The sequence below is a fragment of the Neofelis nebulosa genome, chromosome 12 (genome assembly GCF_028018385.1).
Source record: "Neofelis nebulosa isolate mNeoNeb1 chromosome 12, mNeoNeb1.pri, whole genome shotgun sequence".
In the NCBI taxonomy this organism is placed as follows: domain Eukaryota; kingdom Metazoa; phylum Chordata; class Mammalia; order Carnivora; family Felidae; genus Neofelis; species Neofelis nebulosa.
This window is the reverse complement of record NC_080793.1, coordinates 95,023,312-95,045,877: the sequence shown is the minus strand read 5'-3', so window position 1 is coordinate 95,045,877 and position 22,566 is coordinate 95,023,312. Positions and strand designations below refer to the sequence as shown.

General features: G+C 45.3%; 1 protein-coding gene across 4 annotated transcripts in view; it reads right to left on the bottom strand.

Moving 5' to 3' along the window:
* Window positions 1-22,566, bottom strand: part of IARS1 (isoleucyl-tRNA synthetase 1) — a 67,904-nt gene that overhangs the window by 18,745 nt on the left and 26,593 nt on the right. For 3 of the 4 annotated variants that reach the window (XM_058695991.1, XM_058695990.1, XM_058695993.1), the window contains 17 exons: window positions 20,890-20,985; window positions 17,843-17,965; window positions 17,237-17,328; window positions 16,025-16,123; window positions 15,538-15,664; window positions 14,260-14,333; window positions 13,696-13,890; window positions 11,832-11,918; window positions 10,348-10,431; window positions 9,242-9,386; window positions 7,790-7,910; window positions 5,234-5,325; window positions 4,178-4,255; window positions 3,247-3,368; window positions 2,907-3,009; window positions 2,576-2,659; window positions 698-872 (listed from right to left, as the gene is read on the bottom strand). In XM_058695991.1, coding sequence (XP_058551974.1) covers window positions 698-872; window positions 2,576-2,659; window positions 2,907-3,009; window positions 3,247-3,368; window positions 4,178-4,255; window positions 5,234-5,325; window positions 7,790-7,910; window positions 9,242-9,386; window positions 10,348-10,431; window positions 11,832-11,918; window positions 13,696-13,890; window positions 14,260-14,333; window positions 15,538-15,664; window positions 16,025-16,123; window positions 17,237-17,328; window positions 17,843-17,965; window positions 20,890-20,985 — 1,897 coding nt within the window. The remainder of the gene's footprint in view (window positions 1-697; window positions 873-2,575; window positions 2,660-2,906; window positions 3,010-3,246; window positions 3,369-4,177; window positions 4,256-5,233; window positions 5,326-7,789; window positions 7,911-9,241; window positions 9,387-10,347; window positions 10,432-11,831; window positions 11,919-13,695; window positions 13,891-14,259; window positions 14,334-15,537; window positions 15,665-16,024; window positions 16,124-17,236; window positions 17,329-17,842; window positions 17,966-20,889; window positions 20,986-22,566) is intronic. The other variant, XM_058695992.1, reaches the window with a different exon arrangement.

Sequence of the window (22,566 nt, the reverse complement as noted above, 5' to 3'; positions counted from 1 at the left end):
GACAGTACCAATGACACTTGATACCAGGGGGTTCAGCTCTCACTAGGGTAGTTTCTGGGCTCATGTTAGCATCTGCAGAATTCACTGGTAATGAAGGTTCCACCCATCTGGTTCAGTAAGTTCTACCTGGAAATCTAGCTCAGCGGAATCAATTCTATGGAATATTTCCATGTGAGAATACTCACTGCAATATTATTGAGAATAGTAAAAGAAGGGAAACAATCTAAAGAATCAAAAATAAGACTGGTTAAAAACATCAGATGTCCCTATGAAAGAAAATTATTATAGCAATTATTGAAATAACACTTTAAAGACTAATAACACACTTAAAGTAAGTGCAAAATAAAAAAGTGAATAAAACATAAAGTATATAAGTGAAAAAAACATTTAAAATTATAGCGTCATCTCCATTTTGTAAGGCTCCAGTTACGTGACTATCTGTGTAACAAGAAGGAAATCAATCAGAATTTTCATACTGCTCCAGCAGTGGCAGAGACTAGGCACTCAATCTGCATTAAATGGATGGGTGATGGGTTGGGGGGCATTTTTAGTCTCTTCTTTTCCAAAATTATCAGTATTTGTAATAAACATGTTTATGACCAGGAGAGGCTGGAACAGTACAGATCAAACAGGAGCCCAGGTAAGAGACCGCATCACGTGAGGGCCATGGACAGGGTCGGCAGGGGTAGACACCCACCAGTCTCCTGGAAACGCTCTAGCTCCTCGCTGCTTAGCTGCTTGATGGCCGTCATCACCGCCCTGAAGGCTCCCTTCAGCCGCTTGCCCAGGACCATGTGGTCAGGTTCTGCCCTTAGGCGAATGCCATACTTGTTTTTATCTGTAGACAGTGTAACTTTGCGAACATTCAACTCCTATAGTTGGTAGCCAAGATGAAACAGAAACATGGGAGATGAAAACGTGTGGCCACAAAAACTTGATATTCATAGTAACCTAAGTCACAACTGCCAAAAAGTGGAACCACCCTAGAGACCCTCACCTGTGACGGGTAAACAAAATGTGGTCTATTCACACAACGGACTATTATTAGCAAAATAAAGGAACGAATCACAGCCACAGCCTATACCATGAATGACCCTTGGTGCCAAGTGAAAGAAGACAGACTCAAAAGACCATGTACTGTCCGGTTCCACTTACAGGAAACATCCCGAGCAAGCACACCCAGGGACCGAAAACTTACACCTGTGGTTGCCAGGGCACAGTGGGGTCCTAAGGGCAGAATGGTGTGTGAATGCTAATGGATACTGGGTGTCTCTTTGGGGTGATGAAAACGTTATAAAATTATAATGGCTGAACAACTCTATAAATAATACTTACAAATCCTTCTTGTCCAGATCATTCAAGATCATTCAGGAGTAACGTTTACTCGAACAATCTCAAAGCTCTAGAAGGTTAACTACCAATTTTCTGAAGAATCAGGTGGCTGTAACATGTCTTGCCTCGACTGTGCTAGTTATGGGTTACCAATGCAGCAGGAAATGGAGGTGTCAGGTCATTATACCTGACTGGATTACTTGACCTGATCATAGTGATTAAGACAATCTATTTAAATATACTCTATTTTTAACCCTATCTGCAAGCATTAGTTATAGAATTTATAATCTAACTCTTTAGTCCCTAATATATGTCTAGAATCCTCAAGCAATTCAAAACCAAATCTAGAAATTAATATTTTCTATAGTAATATATTTAAATATTACCTGTAAAAACATAAAATTGAAATTAAAAATATATTTATTTTTAAAACATCGTGGAATATAGCTTTCTGGGAGACAACTGACATCACAGTTTACGCTGACTCCAAATGCACTCCCAGGGACCTACCCACATCCACACGCTAACATATGCACAAAGACACATACCTTTTCTTTGTAGTCAGAAACCTGAGTTTTCAACAATGGGAAAGTGATTTAAACAAAGACGTAGCGGAGAGCAAACACTCTCCAGTTGTTAAAAGAATAAAGGAGGTCTCTAGGTTCTGACCTTGGGAGTCCTTTAAGAAAAACTGTCAAGTGAGAAAACCAAGTTGAAGACTACACATGTGGTCCTCTCTAGCACAAAGTCAATGGTGTGTACATGTGTGTGCACACAGTGCTCCGACAACCTGGCGGGGATGCCCTGGTGAACATCCCCAGAAGCCGTTGGACGGGAAGGGACTCACCCCATACTTGTTGCTAGAGTCTGAGCTGCTCATGACCAACGCGTGCTCACCTGTTACTTAATGATTTGATGGAACAGTTTTTGGGTTAATTAACAAAACACTCTGGAGAAAATAAGTGGATGAAGATAGTGTATTACCACTAAGGTAACGAAATCCACTGATCTTGGAACTGCTTTTAAAGAATTACAATTACACTGTAAAAAATGCAAAAATGCATGCTGATTATAAGCAAAGTGTCACATTCCGTGGATGGTTTGGCATACGAATGTACTGACACACGAAAGGAAAGGATAAATGATACATTCAAAGTGAACCTCACTGAAGAGAACTAGTCACAATAATCTTCTCAAAGAAGGAATTCTGTTCGGACCCAAACAGACAAGCCAGAGGTCTTACCTCAATGATATACTTCTCCAGAGATTTGATCTCATTGAGAGCTTCTGGATCCTGGTGGATAACCACAATTTCTTTCAAAGGATACTAGGAGGAAAGGAATGGAAAGTTTACCAAGCAGCCAGCCCTTGAAACTGCAGGAAAATGAAATGTTAAAATCTGAATCTCAAGTTCCAGACTGATCAGGCTCATCTGGCACTAAGTCATCCACACCCCTGTTGCAGAAAAGAAAAAAAAAAAAAAAAAATACCATTGCTGGAAGCTCTCTAAGAAAATGCTCCAAAGGCATAATGATTTAGGCCTGTGCACGTAAAATACAAACAAAGCGTCAAACCTTTATCGGAATGGTTTTGCGGTCTCGAATCACTCGCCCAAGCTCAATCACAGACTGCATCCGAGAGACCGCGCTCTCCGTGTTCTTGTCAATCAGCTCCTCCCTGGTGGCAGAGGTGGGGGTGAGAGGGACCCCATGAGAAGACAGTCCCAAATGACAGGCATGCACAGTGAGGAAGGGGCAGCCCCAGGAGCCTCCACACTGAACATCCCTCCAGCCCCTCTGCAGCCTGAGGAGCGGGCGGGCTAGCAGGCGGGCAAAGGGCATGGAGGGGCCAGAGCAGGGCCGCCATGCGAGCCTTCCTGGACCCAGGAGAGGCTTACGTGTGTTTGATTCTTACCGAACGTGGGGCAGCATGAGGTAGTGGATGCTGAGTGTGTCCTTGTCCTGGACAGAACCGGGGTCAATCAGCAGCTTTAGATTCTGGTACATCAATTCGGTAAGAAAAGGTGTATAGGGGGCCTGCGTGAGGACATCGGATATCACATCACTGACACACAGCCATCAGTAACTGATTTCAGTTAGAGTGGAAACAGCAGCTCCACACTTTAGAGAACACAGGGACATGCACAGAAGTGGGCATGAGATTACTGAACACACCGTGTGTAAGAAACGGCCTCCTTCTGAACTTGGAAGGATGGATGCCGTGCAGCACAGTAGCAGGGTTGCAGCCGGAGGCCCTGAAACATCCCGGAAGAAGGTGTGCAATAAAACAGGAGCCCTGGCCACATTAATATGCACACGACTGAATGTCCCTACACCTCAGAAACCTCATCTGTAAACTGGGGACATGTTCCCTAGGGTGACGGTGAGTGAGTCGGACTTCAGGCACGGGTACTAGACAGGTTCCTGTTCATGAATGTTCAGAAAGTGAACAGAAGACTTGTAACATCACACTAGAAAAGTGGTAATAGGATATTGGGAACCTAAGCTGGAATTTTCACTTGTGTATCACTGAATATTTTAATTGATAGGATCATGTTTTTATAGAAATCCAGGTAAAGATGGGTGTGTGCTCACAGGGAGCAGTGGCTTTTCCATCTGGAGGCCAGCACCCTCCCTGAAATGTGCTGCCAGTGTGAACAGGAAGTGAATGTGTCTTATCCCCTCCTGACACAGACAAGCTAGTAAGAGTCTGGAAAAGGAAGTACAGATTCAAGTTGTTTTAAAGCTTCTATTCCTATTTCTGGGGGGATAGGTACAGACTAGACACAGACAGAGGACACAGCAGCAATGGGGCTGGCGTTTCAGAACTGGGTCCAGTATCTCACCATAAGTCTGCACAGAGACAGCAGAACACTGAACAAGGTCTCCAGGGCCATGACACAGTCCTCCACCCCGTTTTCGCCCTAGTCAACAAGAAAGGAACACGCATCAGACTGGGAGGCGACCTGCAGAGCACAGAGCACGCGGACAGGACAGAGGGCCTGGGACAGGAGGCCAGCATGGGCCCTGCTATTTTCCACCTCGGAGGCCCAGGTGGACGGAAGGACCTGCAGGCATCGGTGCCACGTACGGAAACATGTAGAGAAAACTTAAAGTAATTTTAGGTAAGATTCTCATTTTTAAAAAATGTATACACTGTATATTTTAAAAAACATACACACTGTATATTTAAGAAATAATTACACTATCATTGTAGGAAAAACACAAAGGTTATAAAAAAAGAAGTCAACCATAATGAAGTTATGCAGAAGTAACCATGGTGAAAAGTTTAGTTTAAGCCCCTCGAGATGTGTGTGTATAGGTATGTGGTCTATTGAACAAAAATGAAATTACTGTCCTGTTACAGGCCTTCATCATTCACACACCTGAAGATAGACTGATGGGATGAGGCACAGGTGCCCTCATGGTCTATGTGTGGCCTTAGACCCTGGGACAGGATGCAGGCATCACCGAGGCCAAGTCCCCCACGGGCTCAGGGAAGAGTCCTGTCAACAAATAATGGACCTTCTAGAGGAAGAACCAAGGAGGGGCCCCTCTTGGGATCACAGCCATACCAGAAACACTGGCAAGTATCTGTATGAATTTCTTCTGTATTTTAAGAGATTCTGCTCAGCTTAGTCTCATATGGCCCTGAGACTGTCCAATATGACGTGTCATTAGCTGTGTTTTGAAAATATGTGAGGTGACTTTTAGAACTTACAGATTCCCATCCATCAAATGGTGATAAATATAGTTAACTTGCAATGTAAAAAGGAGAAAGAGAAAGAGCTTCAAAAACCAAGAGCATCTGAAAACATTCCTTTCTCTTCTGGCTACGCCCAGGTGTCTCTACTGTTGCTGCCCTCATATCCATCTGTGAGCAGCAGCCTGCATGCACTCACCTTCAACCTTCTGCGGTTCATCCGGACGTACCAGTTGGTTAGGACATCCACGAACTTGACCAGGCGAGGCACTACAGTATAGAGCCTGTAAGCTGAAAGCAGGGGATCAGGCAGTTAAGAACAGGTGAGCATCTGGGGTACGGCAAGGGCCAGACACAAGACAGGGCTGACTGCCCTGCCACCCCAGGGCTGCCACGACTGCTAAGGGGTCAGGAAGAAGCAAAGGGACAGCCCTGATGGCATGCACCAAGGATGCACCACACGACCGTCAGGGTGTCCAGGGGCACATGAACAACCCTGTGTGAGCTGAGGACAAGCTCCCGCTGTCAGTCAGAGAAACAGAGCCCCCAGACCCGCGGTGGAGGCCACAGGTGCACACCACACGGCTCCATGAGGCCTGTTTCCCTGGTGCTGTGTGTGGGGCGGCACCACGAAAGCTCAACTTCCTTGCACTGTGCTACCCTGAGCATCCGCTAGGTCGTGCTAGATGCACCGAGGGCTCTAGTCAGGGGCTGAGGCACAGCACCAGGCCAGTGCTTTCCAATCAGGAACGCTCTGCTCCGAGGTCTGGAGACACTCTGGCGGTCACAGCTGGGCAGGTGGGCCCCGGGGAAGCTGCTCACCGTCCTACAGTGCAGAGCCAGCCCCCTACAGAGGATGCCTGGCCCAAATCCCCAGTGGAACAGGCTTCCTAGAGGCCACAAACGTCCAGGAAAGACCGCAGAGGAGGCTGTAAAAGGAGAAAGATAGGAGAGCTCCCGAGGAATTCCGAGGGCAAATGGAACGGTGAGGGTGCTCAGCCAGCCATGTTTGAGGCATGGGCCTATAGTTAGTATTTTCCTGTTCACCTCCCCTTAATGGATACTCTCCACTGTACAAAAATACACACCAAAAGCAAGAATAAGACCAACAATTATAAGTAAATACAACTTGTATCAATGAAAGTGTTCAGTAAATGTTAACGAGGCCTCTGGTCTAAACTGGTAACCACGGGGCGCCTCGGTGGCTCAGCCGGTTAAGCATCTGACTCTTGATTTCTGCTCAGGTCATGATCTTGCGGTTTGTAAGTTCAAGGTCTGTGTGGGGCTCTGGAACTGGCTTGGGATTCTCTCTCTCCCCGTCTCTGCCCTTCCCCCACCCCCAAATAAAAAACTGGTAACCACAATGAGAAGCTGCCAAGGGCAGAGCGCGGCTCACAAAGACCAGGGCTGAGGTGCCAGTGGCCACTCACTCCCGGAGAGGCGACATGGCAAGTGGAGGCCTAGTCTGAAGGGAAGAGGAGTAAGTGATTTCTAGGGTTCACTACACCCCTCGCCTTCTCAGAGGCTAGAGTTCCCTGTGCCTAGGTGCCAACCCTTGGAGGGCACACAGAACCATCACAGCACAGCGCTGTGGGGTCCCTGACGGGAACTGCAGACCCTCTGGTCCTCAGAACCCTGTCTGTGAGGGGGTGAAGGTAAAGAGTTGGCTGCTGTTCATCTCCTGCGCTCAGCCATATGTGCTTCCCAGGAGACAGGCCCGAGCTCAGGTGCTGCCCAAAGACAGTCCCCAGGCTTGTTTCCTATCAATCAGGAGGGACGGGTGGACATGGCTGCGAGCAGGTGTCCTGGGGTGTGCACTGAGCTCTGCCTTACACATTCATTTCCATCTTCACCTACATCAATTTGTCCAACAGCTTGATAGTCACCTGATCCTTAATGATACATGTTCAGTGGGTGGATGCAGGCCTCAAGGGATGGGGCGGAATCCTTCTGTGCCAGGTGCTGGGGCACCAAGGAGGCCATACGCCTGCACGAACGGCAGGGCATTGGGGGGGCAGGTTAAACTTGCCAGGGCATGCGCAGCAGAGCCGTCTCTCCTCCTCTGCCCACCGACTTTGTCAGACCCATGTCAGGCATCCTACTTTAGTAGTTTCTGGAATTTCTCTCTCAGACTTGTAGCTATTCTGTCCCCTACCTCCAGGAAACCAACATAAGCTACATTCCCCACCTGTGTCTAAGACCCAATTCGTTAGGTAACAGAAATATGGGGAAATATCTGCCTCATTATTATTTTTCTGTATTTCCTAGTTTTTCTAGACCAAACAGGGACTACTTATTTAATGATTAATGCAGACTAAAAATAAGTAAAAATGCGTGTTAACAAATACTACCTGAACATCTACTATCTTCCGGCTACTCTATGCACACGATCTTGGTTTGAGCTTCATAACGACGCCTCTATGCACTTTCCACAGAAAGAAACTGCAGCTTGAGGACTTTAGGCAGCACCTACCACCGGAAAAGGTGGTGGGGGTGGGTTCTGAACCACTGAAGCCATGGAAGGCCACGGGTCCGCAATGGTACCTGGGGCGGGCAGGGTGAGGCTGAGCACATTTCTACAATAAGCCTTAACAAAACCATACCTGAGAGATTAAAAGAAACAATTACTTGTCTCCTGTTCTGTATCTCTCAAATTGCCTATAAAACTTTCTCTATATTTATAGAGAAACACAGTTAAGCATCAAAAGGGCAATCAGAAAGAAAAGAGCCCTTATATCCGGCCCTAGAGTCATACCTGCCATTTCGGTCTCAAAGAACCCAACCAGCGACTGCATGCAGGATAGGACCCAGCGGTCTGTCACGTTGGCACTTTCTTTAACCGTGTTCTCATTGTACAGGAACTCCATTTCTTCCTCCTGGGGAGTGACAGTCACTGAAACGTTCTGTGTGCTTAGGGGAAATTACCGCACAGAAATGAATGCTTTGAATCACTCCACCTGAAAGTAGCTCACAACAATCCAGAACCCCATGAACCCCAGAACCCAATGGGCAATTTAAATTTCTGTCTCAATATTTTCCAAATAAGCTCTACACTTGGGATATTATGTCCTCAATGAATTACATTTTTGAGTGAAGTAAAGAAAATCTAGAGGAAAAATATCCCTTTGCACCAGAAAGTTTATGAATTAAAAAATATTCCAAAGTCTTGTAAGTGTAGGATTTAGTTACTTAAAGCTGCATAGCAAAAGCTAGTACATCTGGCCAGGACTGGATGAAGGTGTATAAACCGAACACGAACAGTAGAAATTTATGTTTCTGCTTTACTGTCCACTGTACTGAATGCTTTGACTCGCCCCTCCTTTTCCCTTGCAAAACCCTCCTCAAGCTGTAGGCCCATTTCATCCATGCCCCCCACACTGTAGCAACCCCAGGCTGGCAGAGCAATGGCCATGCTAATGGTGGCCCTGATCTGAGGGCCTGATGGTGGAGCTCGTGCCCGGCTGCCAAGCCCAGGAGAGCCCCATGGTGCTCCCGAGTCCCGCAACAGCTAGAGGCCTGCAGGGACCTGCCTACCCTCCATGACTCACAGGGAGAGGCCACGTCAGGAGATGAGCCAGAGGCAGCCAACGGTGAGCAGCCAGCCCACTGGAGTGTGGCCTCCAACCAATTTCCGGAAAGGATTAATGTTGCGTGATTAGTCAATGGTATTGTACACAGTAAGGCGCTGGACATAGAAGATGCGTGGTATCGGGGTCTGACCCCAAACGGAGCCCTGAGAGCACAGACAGGCACCCCCGTGCAATGGAGCCTCAGGGGAGGTGGCTTCTCAGACGGGGCAGAGAACCTCCCCAAGGCACTTCCACACACACCACAATCCTGGTTTTCCCTCCTAACAACCCAGTGGGACGTCTCTCACTTTCAGAGCCTGGACCTGGATGCACCACTGAGCGCCGTGTGTAGCAGCCTCTCCTCAGCGCTTCCTCACTGCAGGCGGCCGACTCACCTCCACCCCACCTGTCAGCCTGGGGTCCAGGAGGGAGGGCAAGTGGGGGATCAATAAACCTCCAAGGGGACTCCTCTGCAGGGGCCCAGCATGCCGCAGAGGCCAGCTGGAGCCCACCCAGTGCAGACCCCAGACTCTGTGCACTTTCACTGGTGGCCCCCCAACAGCTCTGAGCCCCATCCACAGGGACCGCTCTGTGGTGTTGCCCATGGAGCTCTTTCCTACACAAACACAAGCTCACACCTTCTGCAGCCTCAGCACGTTCTGGATGAAGAAGCGATAGGCGTTGTACCATGGGAGCAGCACGTCCTTCAAGACATCACGCACACCCTCCTCCTTAAAGCGGAGGTTTTCTGCTCTCACCACAGGGGAGTTGATCAGATACAATCTGGATGAGGAGAAAAATCACACAGAAAAAGAACACAGAAATTAAAACAAGTATTATTATTGGGCATGTTGACAAGACAAACAAGAAAACTAGCATTTTTACATAAAGGGGGAGAATCACCAATACTCTTCTAAGGGTCAATTTAAAAGTGACAAAGCTCTTACTCTGTGTAGGAAAACTAGTGAATAACAAAGGGGAGACGTAACCCCTACCAAGATGTGGCACTTGGCCAACCCAGGGGCACCTGCAGGGATTCACAGAAGGAGCAGAGGGCTCCAGAGGGCAGAGGCCAGGGGTGCTGCTAAACACCAGATGGGACAGTCCTCACTGCAATGACTGATGTGGTTCTCAGGTTGTCAGCAGGCCCAAGGGGAAGTCTAACAGATAACCAGGGGGTGGGGGAGGACACCCCATTCACTGCCCCTGGGCCACACAGCAACTGCCAACGTGCTTGGGCACAGCCCCCGGATGTGTCTCCGTGTCTGTGGCAGGAGGAGGCGGGACGAGACGTCTGTGGTTCCCCTGCCACCCAAACACTTCATGTCCATGATTAGGACTCCTATTTCAAGTGGTGGCTCATATTTCTCTACAAGCTTTTCGATATTAGTTTTTATGTGCTCTAGCATAAATATACCACAGATGGCCCTTCTGAGGAGCAAGTGTAAAAAAGGACTAAATGGCCAAGGAGATGGGAGTCAGGGGAGGGAGGGAGGCAGAAAGCCCAGCAGCCAGCCCGAGAGCAACACAGGCCCAGTTCCCCACAATACCTCTGGGTTTGCACACACTCCTGTTATTTAGAAAACCACCTTGCGGGTTTGGAGCCAACACCACACCAACGTAACTGACCACGTTACCACACACACTTTTCAAAAGCTAATTATAAACCAAATTAAGAAACACGATCAATAAAGGGAGCTTACATAAAACGACATTATACACAGGACAGGGCAGTGGCTTGTACCTGAGGGCGTCAGCACCATATTTATGGATGATTGAAAGTGGATCCGGATAATTCTTTTTTCGCTTGCTCATTTTTTGGCCATCACTTGAAAAAACAAAAAGGAGATGCCAATCAAATGCGTCACTGTCGCGGTTTACCTTTACATATGGTTATAGGTCACTTGCAAACTGGAATACATAAATGTAAGTGGCATAATGGCACAATAGGTAGTCTTTACGAACACAGTGGTGAGTCAGTGGAGAAGTTGAAAACACAGGCTCAGCATTTATCCCAGAGAAATGAAAACCTGAATTGGTGCAAAAGCCTGTAACAGCAGTTCATAGTCAGCAACCATTGGGGACAACCCGGTGTCCTCCAGCAGGCTATGGTCAAGCTGCTGTCAACCGCACCCAGAGCACTGCTCCACCGAGGACACAACTTTCCCGAGGAATCTCCAGGGCATTTCACTGAGTGGCAAAGCCAGGCCCTAAGTCATAGAGGGTAGGATTCCATTCACGTAACAGAACTTGAAGTGATGGAATCAGAGATGAGGAGCAGACTAGTGGTTGCTGGGGGGCCAGGGGCAAAGGTGGGGGGCCGGGGGCGGGGAGGGGGGGGGGGGAGTCCTGGGATGCCAAAACAGTCTAGTACCTTGACCGTGCTGGTGGGCACAGGGACCTACCTACATGTGTGGTAACTGTGTGCAACTAAGCACACCAGCAAATGGGTACATGTGAGACAGGGGGCTGAACAGGATGGGGCGGTGATGATGCTGGGTCTGAAAAGTGTGACCTGGCAAAGCACACCAGGGCTCTCTGTTACTGCTGCACAACTGTACGCAAATCTACGATTCAATAATGTTTTCAATTAAAAAAACTCCGAAGATGCACAGACAGTAGAGCCAGACTCCTTGTGTGCACAAGGTGACTTTATCATCATTGGCTGTGTTACTTTGAACAAGTTGCTTATTCTGTATCTCAAACTCCTCAAATGTCCAAATGGGATAAGAAAAGGACCCACGTCAGTTCTGGGGCTCTGATGAGAGAAAACGAAACACTCACAGCAGGGCCTGCACAATGTCTTGCCTCGGAAAACACAAGGCAAGGTATCTATGTAAATGTTTACTTATTTTTAGTAATTTGCACTTGACTTTTAATGACTACGGGTAATAGAAGAAAAAATAAGAATCCTCTATGACTTCGAGAATCTCTAGAACCCATAGTTCCCTCATGTTAAAAAGACAAAAAAAATCTTTATTAAAGGACCAGGGTACAGATTAAATAAGTACCAACAGTGAATGTACTTTATCACAGGATGCATGCCCCCACCCCCCTCAGGCCTCACTCTCCAGTCTGCCCTTCTCCCTGGGAGGGACCGACACTGGGAGAGAAGTGGGCAGGAGAGGAGGGAAGGTAAGGGAAGAGAAGGGAAGAGCAGCAACAAGAAATGGCTAGACCCGCCCGGACCATGGCTGCTAGAGCAAAGGGCCAGGGACAAGCACCTGCCTGGCCAGGACGAGCCCGTTCACAATCACGTTCCTGAAAGGCGGCTGTCCGAAGAGAGCCGTGGCCAGCACCAGCAGGGTGTAAAACCTGGAAAAAACCCATAGACAGATCAGCAACAACAGAAAAGGAATCTGAGCAAAGGAAAAAAGACTATGTTTATTTATAGTACTAAATTTCTATTTTGGATTAGTTACCCTTGTTAATTGTTTATGACAAAGGTTCTTGGCTGGTGACACTGGAAACATTTGGGGGTGTGCTGAAAAACCACACAGGACCCCACTGCAGACAAATCAGGTCAGAAAACAGAAAATGTGACTGAAAGCTAATAAAGTACCCCAGCAGCTGAGGACAGAACTGCCACCCTCCTCAGGGGCCAGCTGGCAGCCTCTCGGGACCCCTAGACATGCCAGGCTGAAAATCCAGGTGTGTGTGGCCTTAGCATAATGTCACGAGACAGTCTGAGGACAGAAGATGCAGAAGACGCTCTCCCCCAAAAGTCAGACAGCAGAGACTAGGAATGCAGATGACATCTTTGCTCTGCCAGACGCCACGCACACTGCTGGCTTGCTAGCTCGCTTGTTCCCTAAACTCCACCACATCCCTGCAGCCACCCTAGTGAGTGATGCTCCAGTGTCACTTCCAACCTGGTTTTGCACCCCAAGACATGACAGGACATGGACGGTTGAGGGTGGACCAGACAGCCTTCCTCTGAAGGTGGGTCAGGAGGTCCTGGCTGCCAGGACAGGCAGCCTGAGCCTGAGCCTGAGGCAGGCGGGGAGAGACGTGCACTGAGGGACCCACAGGACTGTCAAGGGCTGGCAGACATCGCCACCCCCCCAGGGACATAACCTGCTGGTGAGGCATCTGGCCTTCCCTAAGAAGGGCTTTGGACCTGTTCCTAAAGATAAATGGATTGGAGGCTGAAAATGGCACTTTCTGGAACGTTAAGACTGGAATTCAATTTGTGATGTCTATTGCAAGATGTAAAAGTAGAAAATGACACTAATGTTCCTGAAACACTGCTGTAAAAACATTACTAATCAAAGTGGAATAAGAACCTGGGCCAGCCAAATTTCTCATCCACGAGAAGGGAACTCACCTTTTTCTAACCCACAAGACAAGGGTACTGCTTTAAACAGGCACCAGATAAAAACAATGCCAAAAGCCTTCCCCTCCTTGCTTTTTTCCCCCCAAGTCTGGATTTTTTAGAATGTTGATTTTATGAAGCTAGCTTTAACATCTGAGTACTCTTCCAAGTATTCTTTAAATCTGTAGCACCCAAATCATTATCTTACATGTAAGTACTCATTAAACATTTGAGTAGCTTGTTTAAAATGAATAAGATAAGGACATACATTTTGTTTTATATCACTTAATCTTCAAGTATAACAAATCTCTCTATTCCAAAATGTCAATGAAATAATTCAAACTCTAAAACAGCTTTACTGCAGTGAGAGATCTCTACACAAAAGAAACTTTATTATTTACTTATTTTTATGTTTATTTTTCAAACAGAGAGAGAGAGAGAGATCACGAGAGCATATGAGGGCAGAGACAAGGAGACAGGATCTAAAGAAGGCTTTGTGTAGATAGCAGAGAGCCTGATGTGAGGCTTGAACTCACGAACCACAACATCATGACCTGAGTCAAAGTCAGACACTTAACTGACTTAGCCATCCAGGAGTCCCTCAAAAGACATTGTAATAATATGTTGGGTGGTGAGGGGCAGAGGGCAAGAACAGAGCCTGTCTTGTTTGACACAATCCCTCCAGCACCCAGCTAATCGATGTTAGGTGCTCAGTTAAATACCTTGAAATCCAATAAAATCAAATCAGTAAAATTCTTGAAAGAACAAAGAACATACCATCCTCTGGTTTGGTCAATGCCTTCGGCAATGAAGTCTGCAGGAAATGCATCATCAAACTCCCTCTTGTTTTCAAATGGATAATGAACTTGAGCATAGGGCATGCTGCCACTCTCGAACCAACAGTCAAACACCTCAGAGATACGACGCAACACCCCCTTCCCACAACGGGAAGGGATGGTCAGATGGTCAATGCTAAGAAACAAAGCAAAGCCACTTCTATTAGTTTTAACTACAAAACAACTTGCAGTCTAATTACCAAGAAGAAACACGATACCTATCAAGCTTTCATCTGCAAACAGAAACAGTGGTAGTCATCACAGGCTGTCAGAGGGCACTGTGATGCTCAATCTGGGGGTTCATACCATAGTCACCAGACATCCAACTCCAGGAGAGAGGCCACCCTTCGTGAACATGACCTGAGTCACCAACAGAGTAACTCAGCAAACCAGTACTTGATTCCGACACGTAGCTCTGAGATCTGTTCTACAGACGCCTCCCCAGCACCTAGCCGGGTGCTCTCTAAATGACGGAACAAAGAAAAGCGGACATTCAGAGACTGACCTCTCTCTGTGGAGATCAGAGACCTTCGCTCCTGACAGTTCTTCAAGCTCTGCCATTGATCCAATGCATACTACCTGTCAAAGCAAAGTCAAAAGGCAGAAGAATCTCAGAGCCAAAGACCACACAGCTTTACTTTATGCAGCATTCACACTTAGTTTTGGAAACCTCTGACTTTCAGGATGGCTGTCAGTAATGTGGCTTACGTCATCAAAGGCTGCAGGTCACTGAGGAGATGAGAGGGCTCCACTATATCAGGAGTCCCTACATGGAGAGCACCTAACAGCATCCACTCAACACGTACTTTTGAGGGTTTACTAGCAACCAGCATAAATGAAATGCCTCGACTATTATTCTGAGGCATCTTAGTTTCTTCTCAGCACTTGAATTTGGCTCTTTAATCTGGAATCTTTCCAAGTCAAAGCTAGAAGTAAATTATTGTGCATGGACCGGATCAAACTAATGAGATCACAACACCTCACTCAGGATTGCCTCCAGCTGGGCCGCCCAAGCAGGAACTGCTGTGGGTCTCACCGGGGGTGTCTGCTCCTAGGGAGCACGCACAGCCCTTTCCTTAGCCCTCAGACTTGGCTACCTAACTGCTGTTTTTTTCATGTCTTGTAGTCTTCATGCCAAAGGCCGCCATGGGGGTATATCTATAGACACGTATGTGTATTTACACACATAATCACTTGGCTTTATAAAACATAAGGTTGGCAATGCTTTGGTAATTTTTAAATTTTTAAAACTTTATTTATTTATTTTGAGAGAGACAGAGATGGTGTGAGCAGGAGAGGGGCAGATAGTGGGAGAGAGAGAATCCCAAGCAGGCTCTGCACTGTCAGCGCAGAGTGTGACGTGGGGCTTGAACTCATGAAACCGTGAGATCATGACCTGAGCGGAAACTGACAGTTGGATGCTTAACTGGCTGAGCCACCCAGGCATCCCTGGTAATGTTTTTTAAGCCTTCCCTTTACACTGCTATGTAAGGGTAGATTCACATGCTATGGCACAGTGCAGGTGTGGAGTCTCCATTCCAATTATCAGTTACTCACAAGGAGAGAAAAGGGGGTGAGCAACACAGAGTGATAAATACAATTTAAAAATATTTAACAGAAGTAAAATTAAGTTAACTGTCCCTCCCCCCAAATTCTTATTTATATGATTCTAGGAAGAATAAAGAGAAACAGATGAAATAAGAAAGGAGCAAAGAGAAAAGAAACAGTATCAGACACACAAATGAGGTGCTTTAGCAAAAATCAACAGAACGCATGGCCTCACCTCCTCGAAGTCATCACTGACCCACAGGGGGATAGGGGTGCCCCAGTATCTGTTTCTGGAAATTGCCCAGTCACGTGCATCTTTTAGCCAATTTCCAAATCGCTTTTCTCGCACAAACTCTGGGACCCTGCAATAAACAGATGAGAGCATGGTCTAGGAGCTCACGTGTGTCAGAGCAGTAAGCACAAATGGCTTTTGTAGGTACATTAAAATATAAACATATATCCTTAAAATGACTGTTATTTAAGGCTAACAGAAAAGAAAAATGCTCCCTCCATATGCCTTACCACAGAAAGGATGCTACTTCTCTTATATAATATTATTTAGATTATTTCACGGTGTTGAAAATATAGAATAAAAAATAGCTACTATTATAGTGTTTAATAAAAGATGACCCTTAGAACTACTATATTTGGGGACAATGATAAGCCAATGCTCCCTACCCAATGACACAGGACATTGTGAAGACACACATCTCACTGCTCACCAGTAACACAGGTCATTGTTCTTCAACAGCTGGTCCACCATGTGCTCCACCCGTACGAACCAGCTAGGCACCGCTTTGTAAATGAGGGGGGTGTCTGACCTGGGGAAGCAACAATGCAGGATGTGTTGGTCAGACTGAGGTGTGCAGGCACCCAGGGTAAGGCCAACTTTTAGTTTCTTACTGACGTCACCACCACCTATTTGGCCTTCTGCTAATACTTGTTTTTATTGCAAATACTAATGCCTATGTCCTTGGTACCGGTCATCTCCACAACACCAAGAAGGCAAAAGTTAATAAAAGATTAAAAAGAAAAATAGGGGCGGCTGGGTGACTCAGTCGGTTAAGTGTCCAACTCTTGATTTCAGGTCAGGTCATGATCTCATGGTTCCTAAGTTCAAGCCCTATGTCACCACAGAGCCTGCTTGTGATTCTCGCCCTCTCTCTCTCTCTGACCCTCCCCCACTCACACTCTCTTAAAATAAATAAACATTAAAAAAAAAAAAAAAAAAAAAAAAGAACACGAAGGGGTGCCTGGGTGGCTCAGTCGGTTAAGCATCCTACTTTGACACAGGTCGTGATCTCGCGGTTCACGAGAGTTCAAGCCCCACGTTGGGCTCTGTGCTGTCAACTCAGGGCCTGGAGCCTATTTTGGATTCTGTGTCTCCCTCCTTCTCTGCCCCTCTCTTGCTCATGCTGTCTCTCTCTCTCTCTCTCTCTCTCTCTCTCTCTCTCTCTCTCTGTCTCTCAAAAATAGACATTTAAAAACAAAATTGAACAAGAAGGAAAATATAGTTCTGCTGGTGTGTGATAGCTATCTAAGAAATGATGTCAACTTCAGCAAAAAGGAAATGTGGGAACAGAACTTGATGTCTCCAAACATTCCATTTTCACCCACCTCTTCATAGTATGATCTTGTATTCAAACTTGTATCATGTTATATCTCTCACTAAATTCCACCAGGAAATGGTAGAGATCAGTCTCACTTAAAGAAATGTGGCCCTGACACCAAATATTTGTCTACACTGATACTTCTCAGACAACTGCTGAGGAAAACAATAACTACACATATTCATGGAATTCAAGAGGGCAGTTTCCAAACATGAACCCTAAAGGACACAAATGAGGGAAACCCCAGACTGACAAAAGCGGGTGCACACACTACATGTCCCCACAGACTAGAAGCTTGAGATAGAAGTCTTTCCTTTTTCTCACCTCCAGCAGAAAGGGTAGCTGTGAGTGAAGGTGCTAGCAACAAGAAGTCGGCCTTCTTCCTTCAGGGTCCTGATGATGTTTTTGTCAGCATCCTGTTAGAAAAATAAATGCACAGTCATTAAAATATCCTACAATACTTGGTAACACAATATAATTATGTACATTACTCCAATCTGATATTTTGATATGTTTACTATGAATAAAAGGCAAAAATGACACATGTATTATAAAAATACCCAGCCCACATTTTGGGCACAGTCTACCTTTAGGTACTTATTAAGCACTTCTACACCACATAAGATAGTGAAGTCTTCCACCAGCAATGGCTGCCCCGAGGCCACAAAGCTGCTTTGGGAGTTACCAATCAGAGCCTAGTTTCCTGCCTTTGAAACTATAACATACTTCCTCTCAAGATACTAGACGCTTACAATGTGGCCGATAATACCTATCTTTCTGGTTTTATGTGCTGAAACCAAACCAAATAAAAAAAAAAACCAATTTCCTGGAAAAGAAAAAAATCCAGATTATGAAGCTACTTAATAAGAAGCTGATTAAACAAAGAAATATGATGAAATCCACACCTTTCTCTGTCCTACAGACACAGACCTTCACATACTGTCCTGTGAAATCTGTCACTTCTGCTGTGAAACAGCCTGAAGCATCCACAGGGCAAACAGGAGGAGAGTCTTTCTGAATGATGCTGAAGTCCATACAGACCCGATAGTCATCCTGGGGAGAATGAAACAGGTTAAGTGTGTTCGAGACAGGAGTGTGGGAAGTGACTGATTCACAAGAGAATGCTCTGTCTTCTGACATACGACTTAATCGACTTTAATTATCCTCTCACCTGAAGTTAATTCAGGACCATTCAGATACCCCTTTACAGTTGGACAAGGACTACATCATCTTTCCAGCCATTACTTCACAGACCCCTATATACAGCAGAGCACCCACTAAGTGAGAAGGAAGAGGACACACATGTACCCCTGGTGAACATACTTGCACAAATACTCAACATTCACAAACTGCACTCAACACTATAGTAAAAGAATCATTCACCACGATCAGGTGGGATTAACTCTGGGGATGCAAGGGTGGTTCAATATCCACAAATAAATCAATGTGATATACCACATTAACAAAATGAAGGGTAAAAACCATATGATCATCTCAAAAGATGCAGAAGAAGCACTTGACAAAATTCAACATCCATTCATGTAAAAAACCCTCAACAAAGTGGGTTTAGAGGGAACTTAATAGTGGCCATCTATGGAAAACCCACAGCTAGTATCATACTAGATGGTGAAAAACTGACAGCTTTTCCTTCAAGATGAGGAACAAGGATGTCCACTCTCACCATTTTTCATCAACACAGTACTAGAAGTCCTAGCAACAGCAATTAGACAAAAAAAAAAAAAAAAAAAAAAAAAAAAAAAAAAAAGACATCCATATTGGTAAGAAAGAAGTTCAACTGCCACTTAGCAGATGACATGATGACCATATACAAAAAAACTCTAAAGACTCCACCAAAAAACTATTAGAATAAATGAACTCAGTAAAGTTGCAGGATGCAAAATTAATACACAGAAATCTGATGTGTTTGTATACACTAATAATGAAGCAGCAGAAAAGATAAATTAAGAAAATGATTCCATTTACAATTACACTAAAATAATAAAATACCTAGGAATAAACTTAACCAAGGAGGTGAAAAACCTCTCTGTACTCTGAAAATATAAAACATTGATAAAAGAAATTGAAAATGCCACAAACAAATGGAAAGAAATTCTATGCTCATGGACTGGAAGAACAAATATTGTTAAAATGACTATAGTACTCAAAGCAATCTACAGGACACATGCAATCCCTATCAAAACACCAATAGCATTTTTCACAGAACTAGAACAAATACTACTGAAATTTGCTTGAACCACAAAAGATTCCAAATGGTCAAAGGAACCTTGAGAAAGAGTAAAGCTAGAGGTGCTGCACTCCCAGATGTCAAGGCACACTGCAACGCTGTCATGATCAAAGCAGTATGGCACTGGCACAAAAATGGACACATAGATCAATAGAAAAGAACAGAGGGCCCAGAAATAAAGCCATGTTTATATGGTCTATTAATCTATGACAAAGGAAGCAAGAATATACAATGGGAAAAAGACAGTCTCTTTAATAAATGGTGCTGGGAAAAACAGAATGGAGGTTCCTCAAAAAATTAAAAATAGAAATATCATATGGTCTAGGAAATCCACTCCTGGCTATTTACCCGAAGAAAATAGTAATTCAAAAATATATATGCATCCCTATGTTTACTGCAGCATTATTTACAAAGCAATGATATGGAAACAACCCAAGTGTCCAACAGATGAATGGACAAAGAATATGTGGTAAATATACAATGGAGTATTTTTAAGCCATAAAAAAGAATGGGATCTTGCCATTCCTTACAACATGGATGGACTCAGAGGGTATTATGTTAAGTGAAATAAATCAGACAGAAAAAGACAACATATGAATTCACTCCTACGTGGAACCTAAAAAATAAAAATCCAAACATACCCAGTATGTGACAAATACAATTTTAAAGGAAAAACTAAAGCACATTTTAAAACCAAGTTTTTTTTTTAAATTTATTATCAGTGAAGAAGTCATACTAGTTGACTTGAAAACTATTATGAGTAACTAAAATCTGACTAGTTCTTAAAACCTAGTAAAGAGTATTATTAAGAATGCTTCCGTCATATTCAATTTTGTGATATTAAGGAAGCATTAACTTTACTGGGTGCAACAGTGGCATGGTAGTATATTAAAAATGAAAGTTCTGATCAGTCACAGATGTGTACGGATGAAGACCACGATGCTGAGGATTTGTTTCAAAACCCTCAGGCCTAAGTAGAGAAGGTGTGGGTGGAAGAGGAGAAGGAAGAAGATAAAACGGATCAATGCAGGTGGGTGATGTGAACATAAGGATTTATTATAACATCTCTTTACTTCCGGGTATGTTTGAAGATTTCCATAATAAAAATCTCTGCCAAGGTTAAGTATGAAAGCAAATGATGAATGGAGACAGACTAGCTTCACTCTCACTGACAAAACGATCAAGCTGAGAAGAGTATGTAGGTAGGTCCCCAGTGGGTGTTTTATTCATACACAAGTTACATTAAAAGAATTGCATTTTTGGAAAAATTACTCTGGGCAACATGTAAAATTAACCACACCATCCTGCTTTGAAGAGGTCAAATTCTGTCCTCTCATCACAGTGTTCAGACGAGCACAGTGGAGGTGATACCACCTCTCAGCACTCTGACTGTCACGGTGACCGCACAGAACTGCACACGGTATAGAGTAGAGGGCACGGTGAGTACATTACGAATGAATGAAAACAAAGAATGCCTTTCATTCAGAAAGACCAAACGGCTGGGGATGCCCAGGATTTAGCTCACCACTTTCAGAGATGAGCTCAGGGTGAAAAAAATTGCAGATACAAGTTTGATAAGCCATCTTTTGGGGGCGGTGAGCCTGCAAAGTGTCGGGCCCTATGATGTGGGCAAGCATGAGGTGCGCTCGCACACTCACACACGTGGGCACACTCGTGCACACACACGCTCACGGCACACACGAGACCCACTCCTGAGGGCTCTACTACTCACAGCACCGAAGTACGGAGCCTGGTGCACCACTCCAGTGCCCTCCTCCTCCCGCACGTAGCTGTCGGCGAGCACCGTGAAAGCGCCGTTCTCCTTGCACTGCCACAGGAAGGCCAGCAGGTGTGGGGGATGGAACACAGTTTAGGGTTAATTTCATAACGGTATTTGCGAAGAGCCTGAAAAAACTCTTAACACGCAAAATTATTTTCAGAGATAGGACAGAATAATTCGCACTGGGAAGAAACATGCTAACTCAACACATCTTTTCTGTAATTTACCACTTAGAAATGAAATAATTATCTAAAATGAAATAATTATGTGAAGAATTATCTGAAGAAATGCAGAGAAAATGTTCGAACTTCCCCAGTCACAAAATGGGGCTTTCTGTGAGTCCTGCTGACCTCCCAGCCATGCCAGCACCTGGTGTGCAGAGTTTTGTGCAGCCTCAGAAAATGTCCCCTAACCCGCCACACCTCTGGGGTGCTCCCAGTCACCTTTCCGTCAGCCCTGCCACCAGGGCAAACCCTCAAGGAGCCAGAACGGGCGCCTGGAGTGACAAGCTCTGGTTAACGGCGCTCTGCGCACTGTGACACGGAGGCACGCACTGCTGCAAAGCCAGGTTACTACCTGTGATGCTACAGACCTCCTCCTTCCACCTTCACCTCTCCCTAGGTGTTTCCAATACACCGTCTCAGCCAAACCGATCCTCTGCTGGTCTTTCTGTCTTCGTGAAGACTACTTTCAGAATAGATTTTCACACTTAATCGCATTTAATCCAATGATCTTGTGAAAAAGGCACACAGTATTTCTGTGTTTCAAACATATTGATTCTATTTTCATTTCATTGATGAACTAACTCAGAACAAAGATGAAATAAATAGTTTGTCCAAATACACAACAGTGATGAACACAACCTGACTCAAGGTCTTCTGGCTCCAAAAACGATGCTGTCTTCAACTGCATCACAGCTCTTTGATTCCTTGGCACTTGCCTAAAACCAAACTTGAAAAACAGCCAGGAATTTCTCATTGCTGTAACCTACACCACCTGGAAATATTTTTGGTGTGGGAGGACAGAGGCTGATAGGTGTGTCTTCAATAGTTTAAATGTGGAGTGGGAACACGTGTGCCCTTAGCCTGACGTTCGAGTGGGAGCTGTTTTAGCAGCAGACAGCGGAACCCCACGGGGTCCTGTCTCTCGGTCCAGTTCTGGACCCTGAATTGCCTGGGATGGGTGGTCAGTGGTCACCAGAGCTGTAGCACAGCCCCCACAGGTAGCACCTGCCCCCATAGCTCCCACTTAATATTTTAGAACATGTGTATCTTAGGGATACATCAGATGATTTTGCCCCAAGTCAAAGAATTTCTAGTACCTGCCTAAAACTCAGTGAAGGTCCCAGAAATTCAGAAGCTATCTGAGTGGAATATGGACCAAGTGCACATTCCAGAAAGACCTCTGACTGAACCCAGACTTCCCCTCTGGTGTGTTTGGGCCCATCTGCTGAGCACTGAGCTCTCAAATAGGTTCTGGGTCAGAAAGGGTAAGAGTAACTGATTTAGTGAGAGAGTTTCAAGACAAAACACATCTGACAAGGGATGCCTGGGTGGCTCAGTCAGTTAAGCGTCTGACTTTGGCTGAGGTCATGATCTCGTGGTTCGTGGGTTCAAGCCCCATGTCAGG